General features: G+C 49.8%; 7 protein-coding genes across 7 annotated transcripts; 4 read left to right on the top strand and 3 right to left on the bottom strand.

The window, feature by feature from the left end:
• Window positions 1-983: 983 nt before the first annotated feature.
• azaJ-0 (Dehydrogenase azaJ) lies at window positions 984-2009 on the top strand (the record flags this gene model as incomplete). Its single annotated transcript, XM_032036472.1, has 1 exon — window positions 984-2009. The coding sequence occupies one exon, from the start codon at window positions 984-986 to the stop codon at window positions 2007-2009; it is 1026 nt and encodes a 341-aa protein (XP_031884641.1).
• A 286-nt stretch (window positions 2010-2295) lies between these two features.
• Window positions 2296-7577, top strand: CGGC5_v012947 (uncharacterized protein; the record flags this gene model as incomplete). The annotated part of the gene is made up of 10 exons (XM_032036475.2): window positions 2296-3400; window positions 3613-3833; window positions 3949-4086; window positions 4136-4418; window positions 4471-5854; window positions 5993-6141; window positions 6364-6390; window positions 6465-7033; window positions 7101-7313; window positions 7413-7577. 10 exons carry the CDS (start codon window positions 2296-2298, stop codon window positions 7575-7577), a joined length of 4254 nt encoding a protein of 1417 aa, XP_031884675.2.
• Window positions 7578-7880: 303 nt separating this feature from the next.
• On the bottom strand, window positions 7881-8655 carry CGGC5_v012946 (uncharacterized protein; the record flags this gene model as incomplete). The annotated part of the gene is made up of 3 exons (XM_032036476.2): window positions 7881-8143; window positions 8200-8220; window positions 8550-8655. The coding sequence occupies 3 exons, from the start codon at window positions 8653-8655 to the stop codon at window positions 7881-7883; spliced, it is 390 nt and encodes a 129-aa protein (XP_031884643.2).
• A 1067-nt stretch (window positions 8656-9722) lies between these two features.
• CGGC5_v012945 (uncharacterized protein) lies at window positions 9723-10986 on the bottom strand (the record flags this gene model as incomplete). The annotated part of the gene is made up of 7 exons (XM_032036477.1): window positions 9723-9822; window positions 9883-10058; window positions 10134-10236; window positions 10299-10457; window positions 10518-10655; window positions 10730-10823; window positions 10884-10986. The coding sequence occupies 7 exons, from the start codon at window positions 10984-10986 to the stop codon at window positions 9723-9725; spliced, it is 873 nt and encodes a 290-aa protein (XP_031884642.1).
• Window positions 10987-14035: 3049 nt separating this feature from the next.
• CGGC5_v012944 (uncharacterized protein) lies at window positions 14036-15070 on the top strand (the record flags this gene model as incomplete). The annotated part of the gene is made up of 1 exon (XM_032036478.1): window positions 14036-15070. The coding sequence occupies one exon, from the start codon at window positions 14036-14038 to the stop codon at window positions 15068-15070; it is 1035 nt and encodes a 344-aa protein (XP_031884645.1).
• A 131-nt stretch (window positions 15071-15201) lies between these two features.
• Window positions 15202-16891, bottom strand: CGGC5_v012943 (uncharacterized protein; the record flags this gene model as incomplete). Its single annotated transcript, XM_032036479.1, has 3 exons — window positions 15202-16187; window positions 16245-16319; window positions 16375-16891. The coding sequence occupies 3 exons, from the start codon at window positions 16889-16891 to the stop codon at window positions 15202-15204; spliced, it is 1578 nt and encodes a 525-aa protein (XP_031884676.1).
• Window positions 16892-18071: 1180 nt separating this feature from the next.
• Window positions 18072-18584, top strand: CGGC5_v012942 (uncharacterized protein; the record flags this gene model as incomplete). The annotated part of the gene is made up of 4 exons (XM_032036480.2): window positions 18072-18160; window positions 18210-18319; window positions 18424-18509; window positions 18576-18584. 4 exons carry the CDS (start codon window positions 18072-18074, stop codon window positions 18582-18584), a joined length of 294 nt encoding a protein of 97 aa, XP_031884480.2.
• Window positions 18585-19852: the final 1268 nt, after the last annotated feature.

Below are 19852 nucleotides of genomic sequence, written 5' to 3'. Positions count from 1 at the left end.
GTGCTTCAACTGTAGATCATGGACTGTTAAAAAAGCAAGGTTTCGGCTCTTGTTGTGACTACAATCTGATAATCAGCAGATGTGTCTTGGTGACGATACTTTGCCACGGTGTTGCAGCTGGGATAACTAGTGAGGAGGTTCCCCGACTGTCTCTGGCTAAGCGCTGGGCACATGCCTACATAACAGTTGCATAGGGGCCAGAACGAAAGTGCGTACGAAGATGACGATGTCTTTGAGACAATATAAGTCATCGCTGCAGGCGATCGAGATGGTATCCGATTGCGCGGGCCCAGTCTTTCCAAAATCGCCGAGGTCGTAGTCATAAAGCTTGCACATTTCGTGAATGGCGGATAGATAAAGGTTCCAAATTGGACAACCAAGCCATAAGGGAAAGATGTCCAGGATTTCACATTACATGATCCTGAATTTCTATTTCGGAAAATGGCTGGAGTGGGAAATCAAGATCCGAGCGCCCGTCCCATCTCGTGGGCTTGGTATCGGGAGCACGGATTGATCAATCATCCACTGCTGGACTCCCCAGATGATTGAAAGCCTGCTTACTGCATGCTAGAAGGTTATTGACTGTAGTTCTATCGAAGCGGACTTTTTTGCGGAAGCAGTTGTGCCCATACGATGGGGAAATACAAAGGGGCAGGGGATTCTCCGGATGTTCCGTCAATTCAAGGCTTAAGCAGTCCGACGGCTTATAAATCACCGTTTGAAGCGGTAGCAGCGTGCGACTTGCGTCTTCGTCCGAGCTTGAATTCGAAATCCTGTTGGTTGATGATTCGTCGAACTTTCTGGCGTAACTTTGGATATGATGGCATAATCGAGCCTCTGAGCACGACATTAGAGTTACGGGCCATCATAAAAAGCGTTGAAGTGCGCGAACGGTTGATCCGAGTAATTATTCTTCAAATCACATCCAATCCCGAACCCAGATTAGCCATACGACCAAGAGTTATCAATCCTTACTATTCACCATGCCTCATGCTGCCGCTGTTATTCCCGCTGCCACAACACCGTTGGTGGTGCAAGATGTCGAGACCACACAGCCAGGGTCGCACGAGCTTTTGATCAAGAACGAATTCATCGCTCTCGTACCCATCGACGCGAAACTTGCCAAACTGGGAGTTTTTCCAATTCCTTATCCTGCTATTCTGGGTACATCGTATGGAGGCACAGTCATAGCAGTTGGTCCCAACGTCACCGACTTCAAGGTCGGAGACATGGTCGCATCAGCTAAGACTGCTGGTGCTGAAGGCAACAAATTCGGCGCGTTCCAGAAGCAAGTCATCGCTCGGGATGTCACTACCAGCAAGCTGCCAGCTTCAGTCGATTTCAGTGGTCCCGTTGGTCTGATTGGAAATTTCAGCACTGTCATCGGCCTGTTTAATGAGCATCTGGGACTTCACAAGCCTGATGTGCATAGCAAAGCCCCGCCGAATGGCAAGAAAATACTGGTCTACGGTGGTACTTCAAGCTTTGGAAGTCTATCTGTGCAATATCTTGCACAAGCTGGCTACGATGTTGTTACTACCACGTCACCTCGACACAAATCGCTTGTGGCTAAGCTGGGGGCTATGAAAGTCATCGACCATACACAATCTTCCGATGCGGTCATCAAAGCCTTGAATGCGGAAGGACCCTACGACTACGTCGTGGACTCTATCTCTCTTCCAGATACCATCAAGATCACCGGCGGGGTTCTTGGTGCTCAAGGCGGTGGTAAGATATATGCACTGCTACCGCCCTTCGGCCCGGACGATCTCCCGGCACGCGTGATGCGTGAGTTTGGCTCGTGGAGTGCGTCTCTGGGAGAAGAGAAGAACGCAGGTCTTCTGAAGTGGGCGTTCAACACGTACTTTCCCCAAGCAATTGCGGAAAACAAGCTCATTCCGCTTCCAACGCAGAAGATTGATGGTGGTCTCGGAGCACTCAACGAAGCCCTTGATATCCTGAATAAGGGGGTCAGCGGTTTGAAGGTGGTTGTAAACCCACAGGAGTAGTTAACTGGAGAAACGAAAGAGAACATTTTGAACAAAATACGTTTATTCCAACTCAATGCACAATTCCTTTGAAACTACCTTAGACTTCTGTGATCGTGAAGATTGCCATCTCTCACTGTGTGGGTCGGACCGCCCCACAAAGTGTACTACTGCATAGTAGGTAGGTAGGGCGACTCGTCGGGTGAATGACGCTCCCGCCCCGTTCGCCAAATTAATTCAGCCCTCGGCGTTCGTCAAGACTTAATCCTCGCTCCTATTGCACCGACACACCCACCATCGTGATGCGATGACGACGCTTGGCGTTGGAGACTATCGCTGCGCGATATGCGGTGGACCTCTCCAGAAGCCTCCAATTGCCTTACGGTCCAAAGCCAAAGATGAGGTGAGTGGGATTGATGCAGGGGATGAAGCCTACCGCGGGCTTGATCCTGCTTACTTCGATGACTGCGACATTAGCTGGGTTGAGGAAGTCCGGTTCCTAGGTTTCAACCCCAAGGCTCCATCAAGCACCGAAAAGGCCTTCTTAACTGGTCGTGGCAGGCTAGAGGAGGGGATCATAATGGCCGAGAGAGGGAATGATGTCAACGCCCCTCACTCGGAATTCGGCTTTGGGGAATACAGACTCTATTACGACTCTACCCGGCTCGATGCTGTCTTCCCACTCCACAGCGTCTGCCATTCTGAGATTTGGAGGCATCTGCTTTTACAACATGACATCCAAGATCACAACGACATGCTGTATAATGTCATGTTTGAGCTATCACATGGGCAATCGCCATTGGCCTTAGAGCTTGACTACGGTATAGACATGAGCCCGGCCTTCAAACTAGTGCCTGGGGAGATATTTATACTCATGAACCCCGGTAGCGCCTATTCTGAGTGGCGGCTAATGTCTCTCGGCAATATCGACACTTCGGAGTACAACCACATATGGACACCGAGGCAAAAGACAGAATGTGACTTTCTAAGAAATCTCCCACCGGAAGTTCTCCTAGAAGTAGCATCGTACCTCGATACCACAAGCATTTTTCGCGCGGTTGAAGTGTTTGATCGCCTGCTCTCCATTGTAACCGGCAATTGGTCTTTTTGGAAAGGACATCTTCGCGCACACATGCAGTGGTTTAATCAAGCATATGAGGACGCGAAAGAGGCAGAGTCGAAAGGCGAGAAGCCTGATCTAATGCTGTGGGCTTACGTTCTCCAACCAGACAAACCTGGCTCGGCGCTCTCGTTGACAATGCATAATCGAAAACGCATCTGGTCAATCTGTGAGGAAATCTCACGGCGATATATGGCAAAGTGGAAACGGGAAGAGAGCGAGTGGTATCAAAACGGCACCGCTACCTCAATCATCAACGCTTCCCATTGCGATCAACTTGTTTCTGTTCAGGGTAATAGTGCAGCAAAAGCAAAGATCTTCGTACCGTCCCGTATATCCAATCAAGCGACGATTTTCACCGACGACGGACAATCCAGGCCTACTTTGACATCAACTCCGGTCTGGTAGGACTATCGTACCAGCCATGTGACGAACCGCCTAGGTATTTCGGCCGTTCTGGGCTCGAAGGTCTTGAAGAAACCGCTTTTATTGCTAGTCCAACAGAGCCAAACCATGACGCTGGGATCTACAAGGAATTAGTTCGCATAGGTGACAAAGCCTCCACTCTTCGAAAGGCCGTAGGTCAAGTCAACCAGGGCCAAGGTATCATTGGATTTGTACTGCACACGACGTGTACTGAAGCCAATGCGGTTTCACTCAAATACACCGACTTTCGGTACATCACACTCCCCAACTTTTTCTCTATCTGCATCAGTGCGGTCACCGTAAGTAACCCGACTTACCCTGTAGATACGCTCTGCAGCGTTTCTGCAACTAGATAGCTGCACATCAGAATAAAGCGTCCTACGTATGCTTTCAAGCTTTGCTAATCATGCGTAGGCTATCTTTGATGACGGAGAACGCTTGGTTCTTGGCAGCATGGGTGAGGCAGGTGTCCGAAGGCGGGTCTGTCACAGAGCTCTACTTCTTCCCGACCACGCCGATTCGGAGTTTGTTGGCATTCTAGGCCAGACTATCGTATGATTCTCCGGTTAAATTGACAACGAAATGCTAATGAGGATCACAGGGCCAGATAGGGCAAGAGGAGATCTCGCGTCTAGGCATGCTCCACGCCCTTTTCGAAAGCAAGCAAAGCCTTAAAAGTGCAGATGAAGAGGCTCCAAATCACAATATGCTTGCGAAACATCTCTGGGCAGAAACCTCGGCAGTCTTTCAGGGACGTTGGATCTGGGAGTGCGATGACTGGCTGAAGCTCGACATGCTAGAGGACAGCGGCACACCACCGTCGAACTACGATCCGTGGATATCCCTACCCTTCATCAAACACGGTCTCCTTTCGCGCGTTTCTTGTATCTCGTCGCGTCATTTGGACCGGAGTATTGGACCCCAGCGTAACAACAGTCCTTTTCGAATCTGTCAATATGGTTGGCAACAGCCGACGAGATTACCGCTGTGCGGTCTGTGGCGCTCCATTTCGACGACCAAAGATCGCCAAAAGTTCAAAGTCTCGAGGCAAAGCCGCCGGAACCCAGGCGCCGGAGGAAGAATACGAAGGCCTAGATCCAGCGTTCTTCAACCATAGGAGCCTCGATTGGCTCTCCGAGGCGAGAGTGATAGGCACCCATTCCCACGAAGGAATCGGCCTGAACAGAGCATTCGTGTCTGAGCCTGGCACGGTATCGTCCACCCGGGGCTTTATCATGGGCGAACCGGAGTGGGGGAGGGAAGAAAATGCCGACGTAAATACGCCTCACAGCAACTTATCCGAATTTCGCTGCTACCACGATCCGGGCCAACTCGATCCGGTGTTCCCATTTCACAAGTCCTGTTACAGAATTTTGGACAGCTATGCCGGTTCCTATAACAGTGACGAAAATAGGACAGATGGCATATATGACGCATTGTACGAGTTGTCTCATAATCACGATGCGCTGGCGTTGAATCTCGACTACGACACCAAGATCGACAACACCTTTCAAAATGTCTTCGTGCCGGGTATTATCGCGGCAGACCCGAACGCTAGGCTATTCAGAATGTCTTTTTCCATAGAAGGGAAGATCGAAAAACGCTATTGGGATGATCTTTTGCTCTCAACTCTACTGGAACCCGCCGAGGCATCGCCGACGGATGTATTCCGCAGTCTACCGCCTGAGATCGTGTTTTACATCATTTCTTTCATGGACTTGCGATCAATCTTTCGCTCACTCAAGGCTTCACCAGCGGTCTATGAGCTAATTTCCAATAACTTCAATTTTCTGAAGCGCCAGTTGACGAAACATTTCCCTTGGTACAATGACTTGAACTGGTACGACGATGACCTGAGAGAGTACATAGTTTATGGGCATCCAGATCTCAAGGGCTCCGACCTAATGCGGGTCGCATTTCAACTGCAGGAGATGCCAAAACTCGACAACCTTGACATGATAAGCATGGCCAATGAAAGAAGAATCCATCAGGTCTGCAAGCATATCGCCGATAAAATTCAAGTTCGGAGCGAGTTCCGGCAACAGCGACAACAGAAGTACATGAAAGACGAAGATGAAGCAGAAGACATTGAGTTCGAAGACGATATGTACGACTGGCCATTTTGCTCAATTAAGGCCGATTCTCATTGCTTTCAGCTTTCAGTTGTCCATGGCATCACAAACCAGCGAGACAGGGACCTCCGCAGCATTTACTGGGCCAAATCAATCGAGGAATTCCAGCACACGCGAATTTTCGAGGCATATTTCGACGATACGTTGGGTCTAGTTGGACTGTCGTTTGCGCCCTTTGGGGAAACAAGGTAGTTTGGACGACACGGTATGAGCGAGCTTGCCGAAACTCCCCTCAAGACTGAAATGGTAGAAATGGGGGAGAATTCCACCATGTTCAGACGACAGACTCGTTTGGGGGATGAAAACTCTCATCTCCGACTCATTAGCGTCGAGATTGGGCCAGACAGAGACGTCACCGGAATTGTTCTGCACATGACAGGAACAAACCCCAGCGCGTACGAAAACCCTTTCAACGAGCTTGAAATGACCTCTTCTGCGGAAGCGCCGCCTGTAGTGATCCCTGGCTTGACTGTGAGTAGTATACCTTCACCCTCGTTGACATAATTGCAGCCCCATCCACCTTCATTTTGGTTCTCGTGTATAATTGTCCCGGTTTGAAGCATGAACTTATGCGCAGCATCAGGTTTGCTTCAGAGATCACCAGTCCATCACACTGGGCGATGATTGCAAGCAAGATACGTCTGGACGGGCTTGTCATAGACCACTTTTACTTCCCTCACGGCAAGACGAGTATAAGTTGACTGGTGTTCTCGGACATACACTTGTAGGTATATTCCTTTGATACATGAAAGATCGAATGGAATATTGCGACATCGACCTTAATTGACACGTAGTTAGGGCCAAATTGGCGAAGAAACCATCTAAGTCTTGAGTTGCTCACGGCCCCATTCATCAACAACGAAACTCTTGACGCAGAAGAGGCCGGATCAATAAACATCAATCCGCTCGCCGAGCTCCTTTGTAAGGATTCGTCGGCTCTTCGCTGGGATCGATGGATCTGGCAATGCAACAGTTTTCTGTGGCTGAACAACTTGATCCCTGAGATCACCCGCGAAGTGGAAAGCAATATTTTCAACAACGACATTGTCCCGAATGAGTTGATCGCCTGGATCGATGCGGTCGGGAATGTCACCCTCAAGCGATTATCAGGATGGCTTGCACCTACGGGCAGTCCGTTGCCAGCGCCTGAGAATTGCGGTATTCCCGGCAGGAGAGATCCCAGAAAATACAATCTCTGTGGCCTTCGTGCAGAGTTGAGTTCTGGCGATGTCGAAACCATCGGTGCGACTGAGATCATCGGCGCCTGTTGGCCAGAAGAGGAACTGGTCCACTTTGACGTTGACGTTGAAAATGGCGAAGAGATCAATGAGATTGGTGTGGCATCGGATGCTGGGGACATGCCGGCAGTCTACCTACGCATTTATATCGCAATCCTCCTAGAGAAGGGTGATCATACTGACAGAGACTGATCAGATGCGAACAAACCGGGATCGAGAGATGCTCTTCGCCAGAGGAAGCGATCTTCCGGATCAGTGGAACGTGCGTCAGAAGATCGAAATACATGGTGACCTTATTTACGGTGTTGTCATGGGCTTTGGTCAGCCGAGTGGCTGGGTGATCACACACGGACTCGGCGGGGCACAAGAGAGCGCTTCAAGGGAATCGCCAAATTCCGAGTTTCGGGCGGTAAGTTGACCCTTCCTCGTATGTTCCATGAGTGTTTGATGTAGTGCACGGTTTCCCTTTTAATGGACGCCATACTGACACATTTGATACCCGCAACAGTCTTTTGCTGGAATGTCTTACATCGGAGCCCTAACAGGCTTCCTTGAGGATGGCGGTTCGGATGAAGACGAAGCGGGGGAACGGGGTGCTGAGAGAGATAGCAATGATAAAGACGATGGAGGTGATGGCCTGGTCGGAAATCTCGAAGAAGCAAATGAGGAGTAGACTTGAGATTTCCTACCTTGATCAAAGTTCGACAGCAGTTGTGTACATGTATGGAGTGTATATCAGGATCTCATCACAAATCCGAATAAGTTGAAATCGTTGAAGTTCAGTTCAGAGCCCAGAATGAGGTCAATAGTCTTCACAACCATGTAGTATCAGAAGTAGTGCGGTATGAGGCAAGCTCAAGTTATTCTTTCATTGTCGCTAATCAATGCTCAAAACGTTCCAACAACCATCACCCAGTATATACAGCAGCTAGGAAGTCCCTATATGCAATCTTGGACTACACTTTCTCTTAGACCCTTAGCAGTAACCCACTCTGCGCAGAGAGTAGCCGTCGGGGATTCTTTGGCTGCCAGAGAAGCTCAGGCCACAGTTGTTGTTGGCATTGACAGTGTATCCTGCACGGGTGATGGAGTCGTAGATGTTGGCGTAGTAGTTCATCTGAACGCAGCCGCTGCCGACTACGGCCTGGTTGATGTTGAGAAGTTCAACTTGGCATCCGGCAGCGGCGGCGAGGCCGGTGTAAGAAGCCAGAAGACAGACGGCCACGGTAAACTTCATTTCTAACAGAATATTAGGTCCTGGAGAAACTGTTGAGTGATATCTTAAAGTGCCTTACTGCTAGTCTGAGGGGTTCTCTCTTGAAATTGGGAGTAAGTGTCGAGGTATGGTTCCGGGACAATGCTACTAGAGGGGAGTTCGGTTGTTTTTATAGATGTTCTAGACCATGCAACTGCTCTTGGTTGGGAAGCAGCCGGATCACCCGTTCAATTCGATGCTTGATCGACTCCATTATCTCCACACGATTAGCTGTTCTCAGATGACTCGAGATTGTTCGTATCCAAGAGGGTCAGGTAAGGCGGTATCCCACAGGGGCTGGCGGCCCCTGAAGTGGAACCAAGCAAACAATTGTTCAAAACACTGCTGTTTTCATTGCTTTCCCCCAAATTCAGTGTCCAACCAGCCTACCAGTTAAATCAAATGGCTTCGGAATCTGGGTAGCGTTGTTCAAGACTTCTATAATATCCATGGTGATGTCACGTACGGCCTGCTCGCCGATGTAGACAACAACCATTGATGTCGGACTGAGCCCGAAAGCACGAGTCTAGAACATCCTTGCAAACTCTAATAGAAAAGGTCATCCCCATTATCCATGTCCATCACATAAACAAAAGAATGCCTGACTCGAGCACGGATCCCGGAGGCTCGCATTCACCGTGAAATAATGAAATGGCTTATGCATAGGTAGTTGGGGTAATATAAGATTACTGGATTCTTCGTTATGTTTAGGAGTGTCTAAAAGAGCAGACTTTGAGGCGAGAGTGACAGCAGACTGAATAAATTTGCGGCTTGGCTTGTGAAGATGCCATGTTTTTATACCCTTCAATCAACAATCTCGACTATGCGAACTGTGACAACTCGGAAATGTACATGATTTGCAAGGTTATTCTTTTCCGGTAACGCAGGATCGACAAAGGTTTGCTGTCACGCCTCTAACAAATAAGCTTACTAGTCCGAGTAAAAGTCAAATAGACTGAGAGATAGCTGGTAAGAAGTATCATTTATTTGTGATCGCATTCGCCAATCATCGTATCCCAAACAAGTACCAAACTGGCAAGAATACATCATTGAATTACTTGCCAGGTCAGTTTGCAGCGTGTTGCTGTCATATTGCTATGGTGGAATGTGAGTTCCTTTCGGGCGTCAATGAGACTACCAGAGCAACCGGTCGTACTCTCACATCCGAAAAATATGTGCCCATCCAATCGACTGCGAGTGGAAGGCAGAACAAAGAGGTCTCCGCTTTCACTACTTCTGATCAGATTCATCTTAACTATAATAATCGCTCTTGGGTAGGAAAAAATAAAAATCTTGTTTTGATTGGCTCGAACATCTCACATCTTGTGCTGTGGTCACTCCGCAGTCGCTGGAATAACACCAAAGTGCCTCATTTCCTTCTTGCGTATCACCGTATATAAAGCTTCTGTTGAATACCTAGAACTCTAGTCTATCTTTCAAGTGTTTTCGAGCGCACTGTCTCATGTGCCCGTTCTATAATCGTAATCCATGGAAAGAGTGGCTCCATCCGCCAGAACATTCAATAGTTACGGATAGGTTGTGTAGCTTCTTTAGTAGCCCAGCTTACAAAGCTGCGTGGAAGAGCTTCTCCAAACGGACACCCTCGGTGTCAGCAACCTCAGTGTATATTCTAGGGCCGAAGTGAGGGTGGTATGGGTACGGGCTACAAGACATGTTAGCGTGTTACAGAGCTTGGAACATCATAGCTAGGATCGTGACTCACCCATATTCTGGAGTGAAGGTAACTTGGAAATCATCGCCCCTTGTCTTTACGGCGTTTTGAACAATCTTGACCCACAGCTTCTCGAAGAACTCCCTCTCATCATTGTAAATGGGGTTCGAAGGATCGGGACATTGTGATGATTGAGTTGTACCAATACGAGCGTGAATATGGTGAACCTACAGATAAAAGGTTAGTCTCATGCTTCAATGCACCATGGAAAGCCAGCGAGAGTCTCTCTCTGGAGCACTTACGTGAGGGATGACGGATTCGAGAACAGCAATATCCTCCTCGGACACGTCCAAGAGTCTTTCGCCAACGACTACCCAGTGGGAGATGTCCGCGGTGATTCGAAGGCTTCAAAAGAATTAGCCCAACCCATTTTCGAAAACCAGCAGTTTCAATACGTGGCAACCTACTTGGGAACTCGATCCAAAACGTACTTCGCAACGTACGGATGGTAAAGGGAGCGGTTTCTGTGTGTCTCGTGGGTGACCTTCCCAGCGAAGCCCAGCTCCTCATCGATCTTGAAAGTCCCTCGGTAAAACTCAACCGACTGATCCGGTGTCCAGATATCGCTGTGCGACAACGTGTAAGCTACGCAAAGAACATGGTTCGCATATCAAACTAGTACGAACCTTCCAGACTGTGCGTTAACCTTGACAGGCTTCAAAACCTTGGCGCGCTCAAGCTGCTTGCGATAGAAATCGAGGTGATCTTTAGGGGTCAGCCCCGGGGGTCTCGGTCCTTCGTATCCAGGCCATGAAGACATGATTCTGTGCAAATGATGTCAGACCCGCTCGAGATTTAACAGTACGTCAAAGAGCGACGTTAATCGCAGGCGACATACTGTGCGATGAACTGGAGGCCGGACTCATCCAGAAGCTTTCTCAACTCGGGGAGATCCTCGGTCTTCACAGCTCTGTAGTCGATTTCAACTCCGGCTATTGGGCAATTAGGGTAAGCTTCCCTTCCGGATATCTTTACTGGAAGTCTTTACTAACTGTAGCCCTTGGCCTTGAGCTCTGGAAATAGCTGCCTCCATGTTGCGAAATTATCGCCAGGGGGAATGCCCCAGGTTGTGCGGAAACGAGTGATGTTCGGCATGGTGGGTATTGTTTCGGTGGTGTAAATCAGAGCGATGACTTGTTGAGAAAACGAGAAGGAGGAGAGCAACAGTCCACCGGTTACTGATGGAGGGGTGAACAGCCAGCTTTTTAAACCCAACCTTGAATTTCTGACGCTGGGGAAAGCTCTCTGTGTCCATAGCTCCCCCGCGATTCAATGCCCCGCGAAGGTGTCGAGCTTGAATTCCCATCTATAGCCAGCCAATAAAATGACGGCAATTGAACAAAAAAAGACCCAGGCGTGGACCCCGAACATGGACCGAGACCCGCCGAGTCAGCGGCGCGTATCTGGGGACAGCTTCGTGTCTAGAATGGATAAGTCCGGCGAATTATTACCTAGTTGGTCAGCTGAGAGCTGAGAGTCTGAGACAGATGTCCACAAAACGGCGCAAAAGCACGTGGGACGTCAGAGGATATGACAATGGCATCATGTTGATTCCGCGGGTTCAGAACGGACACCCCACTTTGATTCTCAAAAAGGAAATTATCACCTCGGAATCCGGGGAACGAGGGGAAATGTGGGTACTTGTTGGTCTGCCTGTTCCCCGAACATAGATTACCCAAAGTGAGGATTTTAGGAAAGACACTACCGCCTTTTTTATTCTTGCTGGACGACAAATGTTATGTTAAAAGCATTTATATGAAAGCCCGTTCAAAGAATTGAGTGACTCCAGTCATAGAAGACATCAGGAAGTTCCATAGTGAGATGGTGCACGTCGGCGCGGATCCAATTACACCAATACCACAAATTTGCCGGCTGCATGTCTGCGACCGATGTCGATGGGTTGCAAATCAGAGCTACGCTGGTTGATAAATTATGAAATCGTGGTCTTTCGGTTGAAGACGACAACGAAACCCCAACTCAAATGAAGCTGATTGTCGTCTGCCTACCTTACACTAGACACAAGATGCTGATGAAGGCTTCCGCAGCGAGAACCATGCGAAAGGTCTTACTCTCCACGTAGAATCGCATCTGTCCTCTGGACATTATTTTCGAAACTTTGTTGCAGATGAAGAACTCCGGAACGCTGAGGCATTCTGCAACTACGATCTCCGTGCGACATCCTGCTAGTCGATCATAAACTGAATGTGTGTCTTCGCAGTCCTCGGACGTTCAGCCTTGCGCAAATTGCCATTAAACTCCAGTTGACCCACAACCCTACAAGGTCTCTGGTATGATATGCATATAATGCTGACTTGAATGTGCTGGATGCGGGGTGAGATGGCAGAAAGAGCCTCAAGATCCGCATTTTTTCTGTTGCGATTTAGAAGATGGCAACATTTAAGGAAGCACACTGGTAATGATGAACAATTCATCTGATGCCCGGTACAAGTATCATTTAGAGCTGACCCGCATCGTAAGAGACGACTTGGACTATGTTCCGATGATAGCACGCAATGAACGCTGCTCTTCATTTGCCTTACACTGGGAAGTTTCTCTTCCCCGCTCGCACTGAATCACGGGGGTTAACCAAGTCCAGTATTAGCGCATCTAGCCGTAATTTGAGCTGCTCGGAAAGTCCCGGTCATGCTGACTGTGCGTTGACCTTCAATTTGCTTAGCAAGACTCGCCGTCTGGTTTAGTGGCTTTTAGCACTGTCTCACTAGTCAACGCCTTTCCCCTCACTCTTGTCGCCTCCCCCTTCTGGGGATCTTGAGATCGAAATGCAATTAGACATGCAGTGAAATGCAAATTCGAAGAAAAGACGACCCTGGTCTCTGGTTCTGACGATCAGAGTATCTCGGCTTTCAATCAATCAACATTCGGTCAACTTTCATATGTGATGATTGACGTCTTGAATCTGAAAGCTCTTCTGAACAGGGATCTGCTGGGTAATCATATTCAGCTTCTTGTATGCAAGGTCAAAATGAGTTCCTCGGATCTCGGCTCTGCACTGCACTTGCCCTGCAAGAATTAAAGCTTTTCGGTCTGGTTAATGCTAAGCTTTAGACTTAAAGGCTCAGACCTAGCTGTCTCCTGGTGTCATTTAAGCGCGACGCCTGCCATCCCAAGGACGGGTAAGCAAGACATGGGTCCGTTCGCCTACCCAGAGCAACACTAGGCAACATCCCAGACCTCGAAAAGGAGAAAATAGTTGATGCTCCAGATCGAACGTCCTAATGTAGTGATCATTCGCTTAAAACCCGTATGAGATGAAACAACGATTGCCAATTGCCTTAATTCTCATTTGGACAATACGCCCCCTCAGGTCGGAGAATTTGAAGCCGGCCGTCCTTCGAAACAGCCAAAGATGCTCTTTTTAGGCTTTTGCCATCAGGAGGATGTGAAGTAAGTGACATAAGGAGACATGAGAGCTCTGTCTTCAGCCACATGAACGTGCAGCAATCAAATCCCAAATCTCGGGGGCGATCCTTCGTGCGTTCTCCTGGTCTAGAACTCGTTGATACAAACTTGGGTTGCGGGGCCTTGTATCCACCACCCGCACCACCCTTAGACGCCGCTTCGATCATCCCGTCGGCGGGGCCCCTCTTCAACGCCCAAGACCACTTTTTAGACATGAGCAACATCTACCAGACACCCAACCCCCTCACTACTGTTCTGACTTGTTCAGATCCGGAATAGTCAGACCTTCTCGCCATTGAAGCGTCCACTTCGACCAGAGATTTGGGCCAGAGGAGCTACCCGAGGTACCCGTCTTCATGACTCTATTTTGAGAGGGTAACCTTGTTAGACCATGATGTTTCGGCGTAATTTGTTTGATTTCTCGTCGAAGCCATCGAAGAGGTCCATGGGTTTTGACAAATCCTTGGTCAGATCATTCGTTCCGCGGTGATCATGCCCAAGAACCTCCAGATATATAAGACGAAGATTCCACCCGCCAAGATGTTCTTTTCTCTCTCATCATCCCATCACATTCCACCACATCCATTCATTCTTCATCACTCTGAAGCAAGTCTTCACTTTCGTTCTCTGAACTCAGCTCTTCATTCATTCATTCACTCACTCAAATCCCAACTATTTCAATCTTTCAACAGACCACTCAGAGTCATCTTAACACTCTTTCAAAATGAAGGGAACTATTTTCGCTACTGCTCTCATTGCCTTCTCGGCCGGTGCCTTCGCCCACGGCGGAGACTACGACACTCCCACCCAGACCACTCCTTCCGGCGGCCAGTCTGGCGGCAGCCAATCTGGCGGCGGCCTCCCCATCAACATCCCTGGTGTCGGTGGTAGTGGCAGCAGCGGCGGCATCGGCGGCCTCCTTGGAGGCGGCGGTGGCAAGGGTAGCGGTGGTGCCCAGGGCAGCGGTGGCGGCAAGGCTGGTGGCGGTCTCGGTGGTGGCCTTGGTGGACTGCTCGGAGGCGGCGGCAAGGGCACCAGCGGCGGCGGCATTGGAGGCATCCTCGGCGGCGGCGGCAGTGGTGGCGGCAAGGGCACCAGTGATGGTGGCATTGGCAGCATCCTTGGCGGCGGCGGCAAGGGCAACATCCTCGGCGGCGGCGGTGCTGATGGTGGCATTGGCAGCATCCTCGGCGGCGGTGGCAAGGGCGGCGGCGGCGCCGAGGGCGGCATCGGAGGCCTTCTCGGTGGCGGCGGCAAGGCCGGTGGTGATGGCAAGGCCGCCGGTGGCCTTGGTGGTATCATTCCTACTGGTCTCCCTGGTGGCGGCGAGGGGGGAATCGGAGCCATCCTTGGCGGCAGCGATAAGGGCAGCGTCCTTCCCACTGGCGTTCTCGGTGGTGGAGGTGCGGGAGGTATTGGTGGGCTTCTCGGTGGTGGCGGCAGCAGCGGCGGCAGCGGCAGTTACGGCGGCGGCGAAAAGGGTGGAATCAATGGCATTCTCCCCACTGGCCTCCCCGTCGGTGGTGCGGGTGGCATCGGTGGACTCCTCGGAGGTGGTGGTAACGGCGGAGGCAGCGGTGGCATCGGTGCCATCATCCCGACTGCTCTCCCGATCCCGGGCATCGGAGGCGGCAACAAGGCCGGCGGCGACGACGCTCCCTCCACCTTCGAGACTCGTGTCCGCACCACCACTGCCAGCGACGACGGCTCCAGCACTGCTGAGCCTGAGACTGCTGAGCCTACCCCGGCTCCCTACTAAGCCATGTGAGGCTTTTCCCTATGTCACAGACAGATTCTTGTACCAAGATTGGTAAACGATACTCTTGTAAACTATGAACATTCTGCCACATCACAATATCCTAAGTTGAAGTTGACCGCGCTCAAACACATTTACAAATAATGACCATCCATGACCGGTACTCCTTCATTGGCTTCTTCTGCGAATTCTAATCCATTCTCCCCTTGCATACTCCCCTGATCGTCACTCTCCTGATTGTAATCATCTGCGTCCACATATGTGCCACTGCTGTCATCCTGAGATCTGACAGAAAGTGCGAGCAGATGTCGTGTGAGGCTGTTGACACTTGTAAGGTGGGGTTGAGTAGTGTAAGTGTTAGAATCGTGGTTTCTGCCCACTGGCCTTCTCTCTTCCAGAGTGGTCTTTGCATCATCTCGAATTCTCTCGGTGATCTGTTGAAGCAATCGGACTATCTTTGGGTCGGGAGCCCCAAAGTCCTTGCTCTCGAAAAGCCCTGGAAGACGCCAATTCGGATAGAGGTTGAAATGAGGCTTCCTCACAGACACCTTGTCCGGATGCATGTCGAAGTAATAATGGCAGAGCTTACAGGTAGGCTTGCTGCTGCCAATGTACTTCCAACTGTTCCAGTACTCCCGAGGATGCTGCAGGCCCTGTTCCAACAGGTAGTTGTGGACTAGGATTTCGGCATGGACTCGCGGTCTGAAAGATCGCTTGCTGATTTGCGCGAGGATAATGTCGTTGACGCCGAATCTTTGCATTTCGAGTGCCTTCTCCAAGAAATCAGACTTCTCCTCGTCGTCATCCGCAATCATGTTCTCGACGATCGAGACTGCTGTAACGGATCGAGACTTGGCAATAGGCTTTGGCGCCTGACGGCTTGATGGGATCGAGGTGATCTTGAACGCTTTCAACATGTCCGGAAAGCGATCGTTTGCGTCGACTAGTACGTTCGCTGCCTGTCGGAATGACAACAGTCGTCCGAGATAGTGGCGAAGTTCACACCAAGAATCGGAAGAATTGATGGACCCATCTTTGGCGTGGGCTTTGATAGCAACCTCGATTGGACTGCTCTTGATGGCAACAACGCTCTTGATGAGCTTCTCACAGTCACTCAAAACTATTGAACGCGTCAGTCTAATGGCAACAATACTTTGGTATGCTTGCAATGACTTACTCTTATCTTGGACTGCGCCAGAGTCTCGGGGGAAATCTGCCTTCTTCCTAAGCTTATCGAGCTCCGATTTGAGAGCTAGTAACCAGTCAGAAACGGAATGACAAAGTGGGCTCGCCTAGAATAAACCTACTCCCAATGGACTGCCTTCTGTCGCAATCAGCGATGCACTCATTGAGATACTTGACCAAGTTGTTCAAGTAGTCATTTAAGCGAAGCATGTTGAAGTGCAGGATCTTCCAGAGCACCTGCTTGGTGAGAGGCTTGGGCTTCAGGCTAGCTGGGTTCTTGCCCACCAGAGTCAGAAGACTGTGAATGAAGTCACGGGTCTCGGCCAATTCATCGTCATTTCTCTCGTTGGAAGCGAAGACAAACTTCGTGTGGTCGCTTCCATTAAGAACAGCCAAGGCAGTGACCATCTCACCGCCACGTTTGTTGTCGCATACCTGAGCCAGCTTGTCAACGAAACAATGAAAGGCTTGTTTCTGAGACGTGAGAGAATCATTCTCCATGATGGGTGTCTCATTGAAGACCTCCCGACCGCCCCGACAGGCGATCTGGAGAGCATACTCGAGAACGACTGGCTCATAGAAAAGTCGCTGGTGGTCAACAGCAACAGGCTGCACTGCCAAGTTCGGAGTCTGAGACATATTCGATGTAGGGGTACTTTCAAGATGATAGAGTCGAATTGAGTGTTCCTGGAGCGCAGTAGCGTGCAAACAGGTAACAGAAAGAGACTAGAGTATCGATGAAGTAATGAACTTGTGCGTAGGCTTTCGTTATCGACAATCCAACAGAAGATGGTAAGTATGAATAGACCAGGAAGATATCCAGCTCAGACTGAGGCCCGGGTTTTTAAGTCCAAAATGCTTGTCTATGCGATAGAGAAGTCCAACACAGGCGACGTCAGACATTTTTCTTTGAGAGTTTCCAAAAGTGGAAAGTCCTCCCGACATTTCGTGTTTTTCCACTTCTGCTATGGGATCACCAACGCCGATTCTACTCGCATCTCCAGATTTCCACTCGTCAAGACTCCAATTTGGAGGGAACCACTAATTAACCAATGGGATACTCCAATTGAAGGTTGCCTAGCTGTCTGGCCCAAACTCTGGCCCAGATCATGCGGTGCAAAGCCACGCCGCTTCTGGATACATCACCAACATGGCCGGTCAGGTCGCCATGCAGCACAGCCCGTATCAGCCAACATGGCTGCATGTTGACCGGCCAGCAAGCGGTTGGAACGATCTGCGTAATTGGACTCATTGATTCTGCGACAGCACTGGAGGTTCGCGTCCACTACCGTCATTCAGGAGTCTGCAATGCATGCCGGCATGTCGTCGGGGCCAACCAGGGTGAGAAACGACACCGAGAAAAAGAAATGTTATACTTTGCTGCCATCCAACACAGATGCAAGCCCGTTTTCCAATCGCCCACTCACACCGTCTAGAGCTCCACGATGTCACCACAGCATGCTAATCAGGCTTTTGATGTGGCGTGGAGTGCTCGGGGTCTGCGTGTCAAGACGCCGAGTCGTCGGGGAATAGGCAGAAAGCGGCCCAAGAACTCAACTTGGTTGTATCCCCGGTCGTTTTGGAGGCCCCCTTTTTCCATTTATCTCACCGTTGGCTACATTGTGCCGTAGCAAGATCTCTCTGTACCTCTGGTTTGACCAAGATCACGCCTCTGACGTCCCATTAATACACCTACCTTCCGGCCTCCAACATTTCTAGCTGCTGTTAGAGTTCTGACTCAAGCATTACTCGCATACCCGAGAAAACGTCTGACTGCTTCCTTGCTTTGGTTATTGATCGGAATCGAAAGTAGGTGGTCATGGACCGGGGGCTCGACCACATCTTTCGAGCTGGGGCCCAAGATCCTTTCTTGTGGTCGGGGGAAGAGGATGATGAGATTGATCTCGGGTAAAAACTGGTCCTGGCTTCATTCGGGGGCAGAACTGACATATCTTAGACCCTTTATATGCCCATACACCACTCCGGATGATGAGACGGTGAACCCGGTGTCGTTGCACTCCTCAGATATCACCTCAACCTCATTTCTTGGGACTGACGTGTACCCGCGTTTGTAGACGCCGGGGGACACATCCTTTTCAGGAGACAGTGGTTCGGGGGATTCTGAGGAGCCTGTGACGCCTCCTCATCGGGTAGAAAGCCAGCCTGTTCAGGAGAGGACCTATCGCACCAGACGAAGCAAAGGGCCGGTGTTTTGCATCTTTTGCGGCCTCCGCTTCCCCAGGAACACGGAACTAAAGTAACATTGCCCCTCCACTCGATTATATGCCCACCCAAGGCTGACTGGCTGGCCCGTTGCTTTCAGCAAACATAACAAAAGACTTCACGACAAACCTAGAATACCTTGCCCGGTTCGAGGGTGCGACAGTCAATTCTTCTCGGACAACAAGAAGATGTATCGACATGTCCGGAGCGCCCACAAAGCTTATGCTGCGAATCCTCAGAACAATATTCCACGCGATGGCGGCCCATGTCCGTTCAGTGGCTGTGTCAAAAACTGCACCCGTCGGGACAATCTCATACGACATATCAGAGAGAAACATCAACATATAAGTAGGGGCAAAGGGGTTCTTCGAATTTCATAGTTCAATGTCAATACCATTTTCGGGGCCTTAGTGCGTCTCAGATATTCACGCATTGCTACTGCTGTGCTCGTTTCAATATGCTAACAGAGCAATCCTCACAAATTCAATGATTAGCATGTAGCCACCCGCTCACAATAACTCTACAATAATAACGCCAAATTTTGCATAATTTGAGAAATTTTCATGTCAACATAAGACCTAATCAGTGACCCCTTCTTTTCTTTTGCGATGAGTCTCTCAATAGCGATCAAGCTTTATTGGGTTCCACTGATTGTTAGTTGACTGGCCCTGGCTAAGAGAGACCGATATATCTTTCTAGCGAACACGATAGTTTTTCATTGATTGGAAATGGAGAATGTCAGGACGTTTCCTGATACATGTTGCGCAGTCCATCAACGGCAATTGGGATAGTATCCGGGCTTTTATGAAAGCCGCGGATGGAGGGAAGAACTTTGCCATTTGGGTAAGTAAATGTACCTTTAGCTTGCGTAGGAGAGTACCACTTAAAGTCTATTCGAACCTTCATCAATCTGGTCTCTCCTTCCTTGTTATTATCCCTATTCTGTCTTTGCTATTGTCTTACAATCACCATCCCGGATCCGCCAAATTAGTAAAACTTCCAGAGACAGCTTTGTAAGCTTAGCGTGCCGTGGCATCGTTGTACACAGCTTAATCCCAGGGCGTGGGGGATTGGCTGGGGTTTGTCTCACGCTGACTTGGTCACGGACACTTGGCGTACGAAAGGACACATCATTCGAAGTCTCGAAGGCCACAGCTGCAGACTTATTTCAGCACCAGGCTGTGACTGACTGCACATTCTGTGAAGCATACATCTTTTGTGTTCGTTTTAAGCACAACCGAGCCCCATCCTTCGAAAATCATAGGTCCTGCTTCAAGCTGCTCTTCACGAGGCACAGCTTCAATAAATTTGGCGGGTGACCATCACATCAACGCCGCATGTCTCTTTTCGCCGACCTTTGTCGGCAGATGCCTCCGA

The sequence above is a fragment of the Colletotrichum fructicola genome (assembly GCF_000319635.2).
Source record: "Colletotrichum fructicola Nara gc5 chromosome Unknown KSG_Nara_v1_contig07, whole genome shotgun sequence".
Lineage (NCBI taxonomy): Eukaryota > Fungi > Ascomycota > Sordariomycetes > Glomerellales > Glomerellaceae > Colletotrichum > Colletotrichum fructicola.
Note: the sequence above shows the minus strand (reverse complement) of the source record. Positions and strands in the feature narration are given on the sequence as shown.